At 39.4% G+C, this 15,415-nt stretch overlaps 2 protein-coding genes across 9 annotated transcripts in view; both read right to left on the reverse strand.

Moving 5' to 3' along the window:
- LOC138184248 (uncharacterized) overlaps positions 1-15,415 on the reverse strand; it is an 83,927-nt gene that overhangs the window by 20,459 nt on the left and 48,053 nt on the right. The window lies entirely within an intron of this gene.
- Positions 1-15,415, reverse strand: part of rdx (BTB/POZ and MATH domain-containing protein rdx) — a 44,520-nt gene that overhangs the window by 4,149 nt on the left and 24,956 nt on the right. For 4 of the 8 annotated variants that reach the window (XM_069122025.1, XM_069122033.1, XM_069122032.1 and 1 more), the window contains exons 2-5: positions 15,085-15,229; positions 1,194-1,330; positions 425-576; positions 8-147 (exon numbers count right to left, since the gene is read on the reverse strand). In XM_069122025.1, coding sequence (XP_068978126.1) covers positions 8-147; positions 425-576; positions 1,194-1,330; positions 15,085-15,229 — 574 coding nt within the window. Of the gene's footprint in view, positions 1-7; positions 148-424; positions 577-1,193; positions 1,331-15,084; positions 15,359-15,415 lie in introns of all 8 variants that reach the window. The other 4 variants (XM_069122028.1, XM_069122027.1, XM_069122031.1 and 1 more) reach the window with 4 other exon arrangements.

Below are 15,415 nucleotides of genomic sequence, written 5' to 3' on the forward strand. Positions count from 1 at the left end.
AACATACAAAGGTATATACCTCACAGAATATCGTGAGTTTATCGTCGGGCAAAAGTCCATTGGCTTCATCCAATAGGAAATCTCTCCTAATGAACTTCTTAAAACCCCAATCTTTACCTTGGACGAACCTGTAAGCACGTTGGCTCTCTGAAAGTATAAAATCATCGTTGTTTATCATTTTTGAACGATCATGAACTACGTTCTAACGGAAACGAATTAAGTTTAGGGAAGCTTGGAAACAGACTAAGATTATCACGAATCTCTAATACCGTTTCCAAGACCATGAAACTTTTTCGAAAATTACAAGGCACAGAAAATAATTGCACAATATTATCATTGTATGATATAGTGTCCACAGTTAAGATGCTAGTGGAAATTTTTAAAATACCCTGCATTGCATCCGTTTCACGTGTTCATCACTTACCCATTGCTTTGGTTTCTTCTCTTTTGGCATTAAGAATAGAAAATTTGAACTTTGCTCTGACTTCAGATTTGTTGCACGAAACGAGAAGGAGATACAGAGACAGGTAGTCTTTGCTCTCCTCATCCAGACCCTTAGGATTCACTCTTAGGCACCTAAAATCAATTGCCGTTAATATAAATTTGCTTTTTCCAATCTTCCAAACGTGTTGTTCTTTATTTCATTTATATATACGCTATTTTCATCGGTAGATAACAAAGATCATGCATTCGTGAAATACGACGTTTTCTTTTATTTCCTCTTTTTTTTTTTCGCTATTACATTCAAATAAAAAATATTATCATGATATGCCGACAAAAGGAAGGTATACAGAGATCGTACAAAGTTTTGCAATTCTGTAATTTCACGGTGACATATCTCATTAAACGATACAAGCAAATAAAAGAAGCTAGATAAAAAAATTGCATTATGATAACAGAATTGTGAATATTCCAGACGTAGTTATCTTGCGTTATTATGCGCGTCCCGTGTGTTAACGTAACAGCGAAAGACCTGGTAAAACGAAACGAAAAAAAAAAGAAAAGAGAAGAGAAGTGAAAAGAGAAAAAGAAACAACGGATTAAGAAGTAAGACCGGGAGAATGGCGTGGTATGCAATGCAAAGGATCTTAAACAATTTTGTCTGGATGATTTTTTACAATAGATTTGTAACACGAACATCTTTGGACACGTGTCGTACGTCTGATAAACGAGCTTAATCTTTAGGATCTTACCATTTTAATTTATCGTTGGCCCCTGCTGAGAAGGTGGACGACTTTAGTACTTCTCCCATTTCCTCTCGGCAAAAGCTGAAGTTATTTATCGTCCACATGTAGCTGAACTTAACCACCTTCACCTGTGCACATAAGACCTTCAAATGCGACACCACGTCAGAATGTATCCCGTGGAATCTACCTTAATCTATCTACGCTAAGGGTTACGCAAATATGCGCAACCTTTTGTCTTTTTTTTTCTTTTTTAATAAAGTTTAACAACGCTTAAGTAATAATTTGACTTGTTTCTTTTCAGTATCGATAAATTGAACTGATATATAACTTCCATTTTTCAAAAGCTTGAAATGAAAAGTAAAACTACCGATCGGATATTGGGTGTAAGTTTACACGAGGATATCGATAATTGTACGCCATCTGTGTTTATTCGAGATAATTTCTTATTTACAGAGAATTACGCATTTAACTTTTAGATAATTTAGTCCGCCAGATATTAACAAAGCAATGTCCTCTTCGTAATATGAATTTTTCAAACCTAGTTTCCTCTGTTCGTTCAACAAAAGATTTCTCTGTTAGAAGATCAATAACGTATTTCTACGTAAATCGTATCGAGAAACATAGATATACCATGAACTACATGTTACATAGATGCACTCTAATTCTCTGTCGTATCCAGAAAAATATACATAACGATTCTGTAATCTCAAGAAGACCTTCACTACCACTCCATTCCTTAAGTCCGCGATATAGAAAAACCTCTTACGAAGCGAAGTATCATCGCGAAGTATGCAATGACTTCTGACCAGATAAAAAGATTAAAACAATCATTCCACGTTGTTACGAGCTCAGAGTCGATCGTACTTGACAGCTATATTGCGAGCTAAAAAAAAATGCAAAATAAAAAATACCACTAATATATTTCTTCAAGCTGCGTGGTGAATTTCTCTCTTATCGACTGCGATTGGAGAATACCTTTTTTTACGTCGTCTGCTTTCAGATTATGACAAACTTCGTGAGACACGCTGGTCGCGCACAACACGAAATATCGAATAATTCAAGCAAGAAGTTCGAACGTGGACCACCAGTGGATACACGCGGCGGAAAAACGTGGTAAATTTCGATCTTTTTCGCTGTCTATTGTCCGCGATATGCCTACGATAATCGGCCAGCGAGATATTTATCTGAAACTTTTGCAAGTTACTATATATGTTGTTTCTCTATATGTATGCGTATAGGTGTGTGTCGAATGGTTTCCACGTCCTCGGATATATTTGTTTCGCTAGTTTCGTCGCGTGGCCCCAAGCAGAAAGGAAGAAAGAAAGAGGAAGAAGGAAATAGAGAGAAAAAAAGCTAACAGAGATTCTTTTTGAGAGAAACGTCGAAGGTTCCTACGACTAAATTGATCGTGGCCTTGAAGTAGCGAGCAGACGAGCCGCGAGAAGTACTACAAGTACGGGTGCACGTGTTGGAGAGAGAGAGAGAGAGAGAGAGAGAGAGAGAGAGAGAAGGAGCCAGGGTCGAATTGAACTTACATCTCTTACGTAATTACCTTGAAAGAAAAAAAAAAACGCGTAGAAAAAAGGATTTAACCTTTGCGGCGTTCGCTTCGATGCACGTTACCATTGCTCTATGCGACTTGTTAAATTATGCATATGCTAATTTGAGGATGATAAGGAGAATATGTATAGACGTGAAGGAAGAGGATGATCATAGAGTTTATCCCGATGTTCTTCGAATTTTCATTCACAACGTTGATGACATATTAAACATTGATACTTTTCACATGAATTTTTTATTAACATAAATTTATTATTAAACATATCGTTGTTACTATTAGACTTTCTATTTATATCGTAGCATTATTAATTATAATATTAATATTTGTATTATATCTTTAGGGACTATCGTATCGTAGTAGTCGAAGAAGACCAGGATGAAAACTGTGGGAGTTTAATAACCTGTCGGTTACGAAATAGGTTACTTAATGGAAAATTGCATTCCAGAAGGGTCAGATGCGTCATTTCATTCATAGGAATTCAAGTAGGCGTTGATTATGATGAGCAAGAAACGCGGTGTGGTGTAACGGGTAGCAGTTGCTACGAAACACACAGTTCGTACACATGAAAATAATGCAGTGAATCGTTTACTGAATTCGGAGCTTATCAGAATCGTTCAAATAATCAGTTCAGTTAAGAATACTACTGATGTTCGAGTATGAGAAAGAATTGCGTGACAATTGCTAAGAAGAAGCGAAATTTATCATTGTCAAATGATTTAGAAACCGTGTTGTTATTCGTTGAAAAGATTCCATTTGCTAGAAATTTATTCCAAACCACAAGGCATCTAAAGGGGCAGACTTATTAGGAGTGACTCGTTTTTACAATAATAACTAATCGCCTAACCATTAAAAAGAATACCTATTTCCTAGAGATTGCATAATCTTCTACGAAAACAAGATTAAACAGCAACTCAACCAATATAAATTGCATAACGCGTACAGAGGAAGAAAAGTGGCGAGCGGTACATACTCGACGATCGGACAATCGATCGGCTACCTCTTTTCCGTTCTGAAACGTGACCAGGCGTGCATCCACTTCCGTTCGAAATCGATCTCCGCGTGAATCAGCAACAATTTGCGTATGGGAACTTTAAATAACACGAAGTTCCCTAGAAACTTGAAATCACTATTTCTTCTTTAATCGAGTCAAAGTTAGGATTATTATTCTAAGAAGAAAGCAACATTATCGATGGTTTGCCAGAAGAAGTTCATAATCGTCAATGATTTGCGAGAGAAGCTCTAAATTATAAATCAAGGGGACAATTAAAGAATGGCAGAAAATTTATCACCAAAAGCCTAAAATCGACGATTATCCTTTATAAAGAAGTTGACAAAAGGTTGAGCTGTTATTACTTCGCGCAGCGGGCAATGTTATTAATTCCAGTCGAGAATTATTGGTAATCTGCATATTCGATGGTCTCATAGTTAATGGACCATGAACGTGTTATCAAAATTTTAAATTACTTCCTAAATTGTTTCTTAAATTCGGTTGCTACGTCAAAGAACCATCAGAACCATGGGTGATTTGCAAAAGCAAAAAAAAAAAAAAAAATGAAGGACACTTCGAAGAAGCGTACTTTGTCTAAGGACACACACCGAGTTAGTCAAACATCCTAAAAGAAACCTAAAAATTCATATCATACTTAGTGATCGACCTCGAAAACTGATGGAGACCAAAAAGGAAGGCGTGAACCGAAGAGAGACAGGCGAAGAAGACAAGAGGAAGAGGAAGAAGAAGACACCGAGGTCGAGCCCCTACGAGTCAATGATCCCTGACGTCGTATGTACACGACCTTGGCGAACGAAGCCGAGCCCGAAGCCAAATCTATTTCTCTAGTTGGCTTGTTGGTTTATCGCTTATCGCGGTCCGCGTTACGGCCTTCAGGGCACCGGCCTATGCCGTTAGGGACCCTTGAAACCCGGCTCGAATCGGAGTCCCATGAAATTTTTATTACGGAAACGACATCACGCAAACAGATTCACACGTCATAGGTCATTGACAACGAATGCGTGCTGTTGGAGGTGGTTCCCCAGGATGTTCGAGGTTTTCTCACATAGAGAGCAATTGTTATCTGTCTTAATATTCAAAGCTTTTGCATGGATTAATTCAGCTTGGCTTTTTCTTCCTTTTTTGAAGATCGTAAGATATTAGTTTTGCAGGATAATTGGCTTGTTCGTACCAATAAACGTTCATGTGAAAATAAAACGTTATATGCGTTTATGCGAAGTGCGACGTGTGCGGTTGGGCTATCGCTATTTTTAGTGATTTTTAAAATTTATTTTTATCAATATATGAAATGACAGTAGGTAGGACTTTGTCGAGATGGATCTGCGGAGCAGTTTATGGGATAGATACGAGCATTTTGTATAACCGGAGTTTACATAATCGGATCTTGTTGTAGAAGTATAGTAGAATTTCGCGTTCAGATAAATTCAGTTAGTATCGGTTCATCTAATCGGGTAATGATTAAAATTTATAATGCAGAAGCAAGCGTAGATTGCATATTTGGCCTGTTGAAGCAATCCGATACGATACACGAGGTCGATTTTCTCTTAAACCGGAAAATATCGCATCGATCGTGTTAATTAACATAGGCAACAACTCTTGACTAGCGATCAGATAGAAACGAAGACAGCTAACAACCGTCTAGAGAACGGATAATCAGTTTGAACAGGCGATTATCAGTTTCTATCGCGAAGCAATGCGGCGTGAAACATAGATTCGTTTCGAAACTTTGTCTACTTCGTTAAACGGCCGGTTTCCGCGAAGAAAATGCGAAACAACGAAGTCGTGAAAGAGAAAACCATCGTACGAAGAATCGACAAATCGATGTACAAAGGGAAGCGTGAGAAACGTCAGCGCAACGACTCTGGACGAAGTGAAAGTCACTTCCCTCTTCTTCGTCTTTCTTCGATCGCTTTTTTTTTCACTGAAAACAATGCACGATTTCTGCGGAATATGGAAATTAATGGCCTTTAATACGACGACGAAATTGAGACTTTCCATAGAAAATTTTCTCCTCCAACAGGAAAGTTGATTTAATTGTACCGTAGAAAAACATTTTCTAAAAGTGATGACATTCTATAGAAAAATTGTATTATGTTCCATTCTGTACATAATATTACATCCTGAAGAGATGCCGATGCAAAATTTTCTTCCAATCGAGAAAATTGTTTCAAAAATAAATGTTCACCCCTTTGTCAATATCATATACGCCTTTCTATTACGGTATGTCAGTCGATGGGTATAAATACAAAATAATTCACGTCAACTGGGACAAGTCATTTCTTTTTTGATCGAGATTAGAAAAAGCACTAGTTTCTACCACACATATCTTTTTCACAATTAACAATCGTACACAATCGTTCGAAATAGAATTTTATATTTCTCTATACAGATCAAATCAGCTTATGTTTTATCGGCTTCATAAAAAAAGCACGAAGTTAATGTGATCGAAAAATGATTACTTCGTGAAACCTCGAGTCGTGACGCGAATCGTTTCCAACATAGTCATAAATATTCACAATCTTATAAATGTACTAGCAATCTTGTAAAACGAGCTACTGTGCTGTGCAATTATTATAACGCATTCATCGTGGAAAGATGATCCTTATTATAATTATCAGTAATCAACGAGACATAGAAAAGTCTACTCTAAGTGAATGTATTACAAAAAAAAAAAAAAAAAAAAAAAAAAAAATAGAAAAAAGGAGGTATTTAGTATAACGATGTAAAAAGTTAATTGTAGACCTTTCATTAATAAGAGTTTTTCTCACAGAAGTAAAAGCAGAAGTAGAAGTAGAAGCGGACTGTAGTAGTGGTCAGCAATAAGGTTGAAAGAACGTCAATGCGGGGCAGAGTCGTAAAAGGTCGAGTTTCACGAGCAATACAGAAGAGGAAGAGGCATTTTCCGAGCTCGAATAAGACGTAACTGGTTACGAGATTACACGTACAACAAGCGTGCATTGAACCTGTGGGATAGCCAGCGAAGGTCACGCCGAAGTGAGGATCATCGAACCCAGCGCACACCACGTGAGCCGTTTTCAGCTGTTCGCTCGTCTAGACGAGCAGAGGAATTCGTCGAGCTGGACAGCTCGAGATTTTGATCGATCACCGTTCGATCCATAGAAACATGGATTCGCTCGGAGGAATTTAGCGACATTAACGCACATGTTTGTGCGTTAAATATTGAAAAGACAAGACACATTCGTCGTAAGATACGCGTATAGGAAATAATTGGGAAACAAATAAAAAATAATAATTCGAACTCGATAATAACGGTTTAAGAAATGATTTCAACCAAAGAATAGAATTATGCGAATAAGAATTAAATTATTTGTTAATCGAATCGAATGGAAGATTTGAATAATCAGTGCATTTGCTTCCGACTTACTATACGTCAGTAGCTCAAAGAAGAAGCCACGCTTTGTAGCGTGAAGTCGTACTTGAACCTGATAATCGATGCAACCTTCAGATATCGAAGACACGTCTTCAAAGGATCGCTGATAATCTCTAGCAACCGTGAACAAATTATCTGCTTTCTGTCTTCCTACAGTCTTTCGATCTTCCGTACCTCAAGATGTTAATTGAATGCTTTAATCGTTATACTTTTTCTCGTATTTTATTTGTTACACGTTATTACTAATATCTTTTTTATTTTTAATTTTCCGTTTTATTCTGGAACAAAGGATATAAAAATAAACGGTATATTTTTGAAGCCGATATTCTTTCTCACGGAGTAAAAAAAGACATAAATAATAAAAAATTGCGTAAAGAATTCGCTTCGAGTCACTGCAACTATTGAAGCGATATTCACAACAAGAAATGTCTTACAAAAGATTCTACTAGTCTGAATTTCATTTTTTATTTTTTTTTTTTTTTTGCGACGAATCAAAGTGTTAACAAGTCGATACTTTAAAAAGGAAGCGATGTTTCGCATCGTGAAGTTGCAATGCTCGAAGGTAGTGATAGTAGTTCATAACGTGTACAGATTAAGGACGCTTTAACTAGCGTTAGACGTGTTTCATACCATATGTGTAATCCATGCTAGTTGCTAGAGGAAAATATTAGATGAGCGGAAAGTTCCCTTAACTTACTGTCAAAGTAAGAAGAAAGATTAACATGTCAACAACTGAGCAAAATCAGTCTTATATTATTATTCTAATATTCTAGTATAATTGTAATAATCTGCTTCGAACAACAAAATTATAAAACAACAAAGGAAACGGGAAGAAAATTCTAATTCCCACAAGCGAGTACATGTATGACACGTAGTAAAAGAAATATATTTAAACAAATCTAAACAACCTGTTGTTTTGTATTTAAAATTTGTTTGCAATACACATATGTATATATAAAATACAACGTTCTACTTAAAAGCTAAGGATAAGCTAAATAAAAGCTAACTAAAACGCGGGAAATTCGATCGATATAAAGAAAGAAGGGTATAGACGTATCTTGACGCGACCGCTCTGATCGAGCAACATTATTTTCCCAATCTAATTCCGTATCTTCAAACGTAATAGTACGTGTTGGCCATGATCCAAACCTGCCTACACGTTTGATTGATCCCCTCGAATACGAGTTCATGTGTATTCCTTTCGTTAACTGATCACGTGATCCGCACAGTGACCCTCTCTCCCTCCCTCTCTCTTTCTCACTCTCTCTATCTATCTATCTATTCGTTACGTCAGATTTGAGGTAACGATAAGTTAGGCGAGCTATTAACGATAAGGTTCTCGATAGGTATCGATAAATTGAATCCGCATCGATACACCGATACCGTTTAAGAATCGATAATATCGAAATATTATAGACAGTTTGCTACTATACGGATAAGGTGTATCGATAATTTGACATCAACACATATCGTTAAGACATTGGCAAGCTTTGTTAAATAAAATTTTACATCTTCCTAACATTTTTCACTTATCACTGTGAGTCGATGTCTCGCCAGGTACCAATGAAAAGACATCGAAAGAAAGAAAAAGAACGAGAAGAGTATAAGAATAGATGCTTAGCATCGACCTCCTGTAGAATACTGTTAATCGGGTCCGAGTACTGTTAAACTTGGCAAGTGGAGTAGAGGTATATCGATATGATTCGTCCGTTTCCTCGGAACGAGGTAACGAGGAACCAGAAAAATTGTACCGCTCGATGGCCCCTGTGAGTCATTCGATTCGCCATGATCATCCATAATCGTCCTTGAATCACGTGTTTCATGAACGAGATAGGTCAAAGATCGGTGGCTAACTGATCACTGTTGCAGAAACATCCATCTCTTCTTTCGTTCCGTCAGACCAAAACCGATACACCATTTATATCCCTCTGTTCTAGTAGAGACATAAACTATCTTCCAACGAATCCTTCTTTGGAAGATTCGCAATTACACGGCGGTAGTCGAGGCCGTGTTAGATTTTTCCTCAAACTCAAGGTGACACGAACGCAACGATTAGACGGGAGATGAAATCTCGACGCTCGAGGAGATCCGGTAAATCGAGTTCGTTTCTACTGCATCGAAATAATTCATCAACGAGATGAGAGAGACTTCCAGTCTATTTCGAGATGAAATAACATTTTGCAGAGGCTCTTTAGGTGGAAGCACACCGGCGGGATTCACCAGCCATCGGTTATATCGGTGCTCGTAAATTTGTTAAAACGTTTGGATGCCACTCAAACGGAAACGGAAAGCTCGCAATGCTCGTCATCTACGCGAAACCTGACGTCTCGTTTTTTTAACAATCGACCACTGATTACGGGACGAGAAGCGCGGTACCTTTGTTCGCGAGTGCGAGCGTTCGATATCGATTTTCTTGAAACAGGAGTAGAGAGGAATTGAAATTTAGCTTAATTCGGAAGATCCTCCATTGAAAATTTATTGGATGAAAATATGTCGGACGTGTAAACGGAATATGATTTAGGAGATGTTAAAGGAGAATCTGGAAGATATTATGAAAGATGTTCGATGGAAGTTGAGTTTGGAAGATGGCCTGAGATAATGAAAATCCTCTAAAGTCACAGGTTCTATCTTTTATTTTCACATTTCTGGGTTAAATTCCTATTATCCCTCTACTTCTTAAATGCTTAAAACTTCATTTTCACTTTCTTTGCTTCGAAGTCCCCGACTCTAATTCATTTATTCCGCCGTTTTCGCTTAATTTCTATCTCCCATTCCTTCTACTTCAAAATATCTGAAACTTTCATCACCCTTAACTGGAACTTTTCCGTCGTTTTCGTAACAAATTCTAGTCTCTATCCTTTAACATCCTTATTATTTTTCCTACGTATCGATTTCAAAGTTCTAAACTCCAAGAGAACAACGCAAAAATTCTTCCAAGTCCAGTCAATTCTCTCAAAAATTCTCATCGAAACCCAACTTCGGAGTCTTCGCGGCACCACGTCAACCCTCGAATTCTCGATCGCTGTCGATAAAACCCAAACTTCGCCGCCCTCTTGAACAAAACCCGGACCAGAAGCGAGTTTGGCCAAGAGACCGGTAGCGATCGGTGTATTTGAAGAAACGTCGAAAGCAAAGTTCTGAACGTCGAAGAGGATCTGCCGCGATAGAGGAGGCGTAAGGAACACAGAGGCACAAAGTTCATCGTCTTGGCCGTTTCCGTATAGAAGAAAACAGCACGTTGGAGCGCGAGGAGTAAGGAAGACGAAGATAGTGGCCCGGTCGACGCCCCCAGGAGTCGTTCAACCCGGCGATCGTCGACGATCGGCCTTGAATCACCCGTGCCCGTTTACGGGAGCGGCGTACGCGGCTTCGAGCAGCAAGCAGACCAAGTCGAGGCTTCCGGTAGAGTCCTGGATACGGTGGTCGAACATGCACGAGGTAAACGATCGTGGATCTTCCCGCGAGAAAATCGAAATTCCCGAGAAACGTTGTCGAGCTTGTTTATCTAAGAGGAAGAAGAAGAAGAAGAAGAAGACAACGAAGAGGAGGAAGAGAACGAATATGGTGGAGACGATGAAGAGGGAGTATACAGTGGAACTTCATTTATCGGAATCCATCAGAGGACGAGCGGTAACTGGAATTCGTATAATAGCAACTCATTGGTTCTACTCGTTAACGATTTTTCGTTCTGGGAGTTTGTGTTTGCACGAGTGGAATAATTGACAGGAATTCGTTTAATCGAGTATCGGCTAAAATTTCATTCCAATAATAAAGGAAGCTCTCTAATAGGAAATGAAGAACACGATGACGAAGAAACGGTAGAAAAAGTTGACGAAAGAAGGAAGGGAAAGAGGCAAAGTAAAAATAGGAGGAGAAGAATAGGACGAGGGAAGAACCGAAGAAGACGAAGAAAGAAAACGAGAAAGGCAAGAACAGATGGGAAGAATATGACAAAGAAAACACAGATGAAGACAATCAAACAAAAGTAGAAGGAGACGTCTCTTTCGACGAAGACCAAGAGGAAGAAAAGGATGACGCAGAAAATGAAGAAGAAGAAGAGGAAGAAAAAGAATGAAGAGCAGAGGAGCTTAGCCCTTCTCGCGAACTTATTTTCACCGCGAGACGAGGCAGCTTGGCTTGCTGGCTGGTTGGCTGACGATGTAATGGAACACGTGCCTCGAGATAACGACGTGGAAATGAAAGGCAACGAGTGATAATGGCTCTGGCATATGGGGTTCGCGTCTAGGTGACGAGTCGGTGGAAAAAAACAAGTTGAGAGTGCGCGAGGGGAATTTGTGTTGAATGTTTCGTGGAATTACAGGTGGATGAATGGATGAAGATGGAGAAGATTGTTAGGGGTTGCGAGCTTTTCGGCAAGCCAACAAGTTTGCCGACTCTATGAATGTATGTCGAGTGGGACGAGATTTGATTAAGAAATTGAATGGGTAGGTTGGAGGTGCGTGGGCGATTTAGGTTGCTCTTTAATGAGGCAAGTTGACGAACTTAGATCGATGGGGATAGTAGAACATTGTTGGAATTCGTAGATTGCTGATTATGCAGATTGTAGGGGATTTGAACGATTCAGAAGGAAATTACAAAATTCATTGGCTATTTGTGTATGTGTGTGTGTATGTATATATATATATATATATATATATATATATATATACACACGAGCGATATAGATTTTTGTAATTAGGATAAGTTGATGAGCAACGATCGGTCGAGAAATTCAAAAAAGACATAATGGATGTCGAGTGGTAAAAACAGAATGGACAGGTTGAAATGAAAAAAGCGTAAAAGAATGTGATGTAATTGTAGTTAGATGATTTGGCAAAGTTAGATCAACAGTGTAATCGTAGAAAAATTATCACGGCTTGCGAATCAGCTTCATGACTAGTACTAGTCTAGCTTGTGTAGAACAGAGCAAGAATATAAACAGTTATAAGTCGAGGAATCTGATAGGCTTGGAATAATAACGTGGAAAATTGCTACAGTCTGTGGATCAAAGAAACGGCGAATCTAAGTTTGACTCGAGCGAAAGACAGGAAATGGTACGTGTCGGATAGAAAAACAGTCTGAGTAGTCGAAAAAGCCTAACATTGCGGAGATGGTGGTGGTACGGTACCATGAATAACAGGAAGAGCTGCGGCCAGCGGATTTCGACGACGATGAGCGCCATCCTTAAACGAGTCCTCGCTTTATCTTCCAGGAAAAATTTACTGCGATAAGCTGATCCTTCCTTAACAGAACTTAATAGCTTAAGGAAAAGCGGAGTTGACGAATTAATTTCCAGTGAATTTTTGTAAAGGTATTTTGCAACTTATTTTAAAAGCTATAAGTTACTTTAAAAATACGACTTTAATGGATAAAATAGATCTATCGTAGATTAATTGATAAGTGGTTGGTTTTTAGCGCTTTTCCAGTTAATATAGAAGCAGTTGTTTCGCGAATAAGAATAATCGATTCTCATTAATTCTTGGATATTCCAATTTTTCATTGAAACTTGGCTATTAAGGGAAGACCCTGAGTCGTTGGAGCAAGGGAGCAATTGGAAACGGTGCCGCAACGCTTTCTACGCTTTTATCGAGCCCATCGATCGGCGTGTTACGACAGATTCAGCGCGCGAGCTCGCGCGATTGCTGCACCAGGCTCCGCGGCGGCTGACGAGGCGAAATCGCCGCGTGCATTACGAAAGTTAACTGGAGCACGAATCGACTTTCGATTCGGTGGCAAGGGGACCCCGCGTCTTCCCTGAAAACCGAGAGTTACTCCTTCGAGTGCTGCAGTTTCGCCTCGAATCATCCAACTTCTTCCCCTTGCCAAGCAGAAGAAAAAGTAAGATCGCAATCTTGCCCTCGAATTCGACCTCGGTAGCTTCTGCATTACGTAAATAACGCCTCGAGAGTTTTGTGGCGGATTCGTTTCTCCTTCACGAGGGAGAATCTCGTTCGAAATGTTAAATCGTATTCTCGAATATTATTTGCCAGATATACAAAGTGATAAAAAAGGGATCTAAGATTTTGGATGCTTAAATTTCTTACTTAGGGACGTAAAAATGTTACATAGTTATTGCATACTTAGAATCCTAAAACTCATAGCATGTCAATCACCATTTGCTAACAATTTTTATCTTGTAACGCGGTACAGTGTGTCTTTTTGCAACACGCTGAATGCGAATGGTAAATTGTCGTACTTAATTAATCGCACCCAAAATCGATCGTCTTCGACCACATCCTACCGCAACCAATCTACGAGTATGCCTCGCCCCTTCCCAGGAGACCTACGCAGACATCCCCAGAGGTTCCATCCATTGAAGACTTATATCGACTACACTGGATCCACCAGTTTACTTCGCAGTAAGTTCCTTCTGACGAGAGAACCTATGGTAAACTACAGCTAACAAACTATCTAATATCTCTCTAATATCTTCTTGCTCAAAGGACAAGGAAAATCGATCTCCTATTTTCTATAATTCTCGTTCGCTCGATTTCACCTCTTCGAAGTATCGAAAAATGATCGAAGAACCAGCCAGATGATTTTAAGTCGAATCTCTGGCATGTTCGATCAAAAGAAATTCCTACAATCACCTAAAAGACTAGTATCGTGCAACGGAAGATACCAAGCTTGCATCGTTTCTAACTTCCGCTTCGACGATCTTCCTTGCTCGATTTCGCGTCTTCGAAACGTCGAGGATTGCTTCAGGAACCGTCCAAGTAATTTCCGATGCTTTTTATATCGGAAGAAAAAGTACCTCGAAGTGACGAATTTTCGCGGGGAAGCTAGTGAACGTTTCCACAGGCGAGTTAGAGATCGCGGCAGGGAGCAGCGGGATATCTAGTCGCAGGTCATTCACATCGCGAGGGGACGAGCAGTAAAAATAGAACGAGAACGTCAGGAGTGCGTGCTCTCACGCGCGACCACGAGGATGATATCGACGAAGACGACGAAATTGACCTAGAGGAGTAGGAGAACCCTTTGACACGTCCAAAACGTATTTCCAGGGGTTCTGTTCGGCCAACTCGTTGACGTGGATTCCGATACCTGTATGTTCGATTTCCATCGAATCTCATCTTCTTCGATCCTCTTCAATTGAATGGCGTGGTTCGAGTTGGGGGAGTACCTGTATCGTAAAAGTGTTTTGGGAGCGATTTTTAAACGAGTGAGAAGAGTTTGATCCAGAGATTTGGGAGTTTTACTCGAAGAAAGAAATCTAGAAATTCGGAGATGCGAAGGAAGAATATTCCGAGCAAATGTTTGAGATCGACCCACGTGAATGAAGACCATTCAAGCTTTTGGATAGATATTTTCCTCTCACCAGGAAATAAGATTACACAGGGTTACGACGTATTGATTACAATGCTTAAATTGTAAATCGAACGAATCCTCACTAACGTAACTTCAAACACTTCTTTCTAGTCCACGGCTTAACGTTTGTAACGGACATTCTGTGAGACATACGAGAAAACTTCGTTAACGTCATGAGAAATCCTCAATTACCTAAAAGATATTTCTACCGTTAAAAGTTACGGTCTTATTCCAATCATGTACAATACAAAACACGGTAACAAATGGTCCCTACGAGTACCCTGCTCTGCCAACTGTTATTGAAGCTCACTGTCATCGCTAACGACCAATTAAACTGCAATTAGATTGGCTTCGCCCTGTCGGTAGCACTAACAAGACACTGCTCTCGCAACAGTCATGTTCGAGTCGTAAGAATCATTAAAAACAGTTACACTATGCACACAAGGCTGACGATATATATGACTTCCTAATATACTCTAAGATTCTAAAATTCAGAACTTATATAATCGTATTATTACAAGTACAACTCGTCAGAAACTAATTGCTAATTATTTGCAATAATTTGCTTTAATTCTATCGTCGATCAATTCGAGGTAATTTTCGATTGAAAGAATTATTCGATACGTACCTGCGTGTAACACCAATTTTCGGCCACAGGGGTGTTCACTTCCGGTGGTGGAGGGCTTGGTACACGGCTTACTGCCATACTACTGCTGCTGTGCAAGTTTGAGCTGACCCGCGACGTTTGAGGCGCACAGTCGCTCACCGCAAGTCTGCAACACGAACAAATCGTCTTCATGTTAGTTTCAGCTTGTCCGGTTCTTCGTAAAATTTCCGCGCTCTTTGGGGTTGCTGCACGTGACGATCACACTAGCTGCCGCGTGTTGTTTTATTTTCGTTTCCTGAAAGCAAATTTCGCATTTTAACTATTCGTAATTCTAGCGCTAACCGAACGTTCC

Source organism: Bombus flavifrons, chromosome 10 (assembly GCF_040668555.2).
Source record: "Bombus flavifrons isolate JBK064 chromosome 10, iyBomFlav1_principal, whole genome shotgun sequence".
Lineage (NCBI taxonomy): Eukaryota > Metazoa > Arthropoda > Insecta > Hymenoptera > Apidae > Bombus > Bombus flavifrons.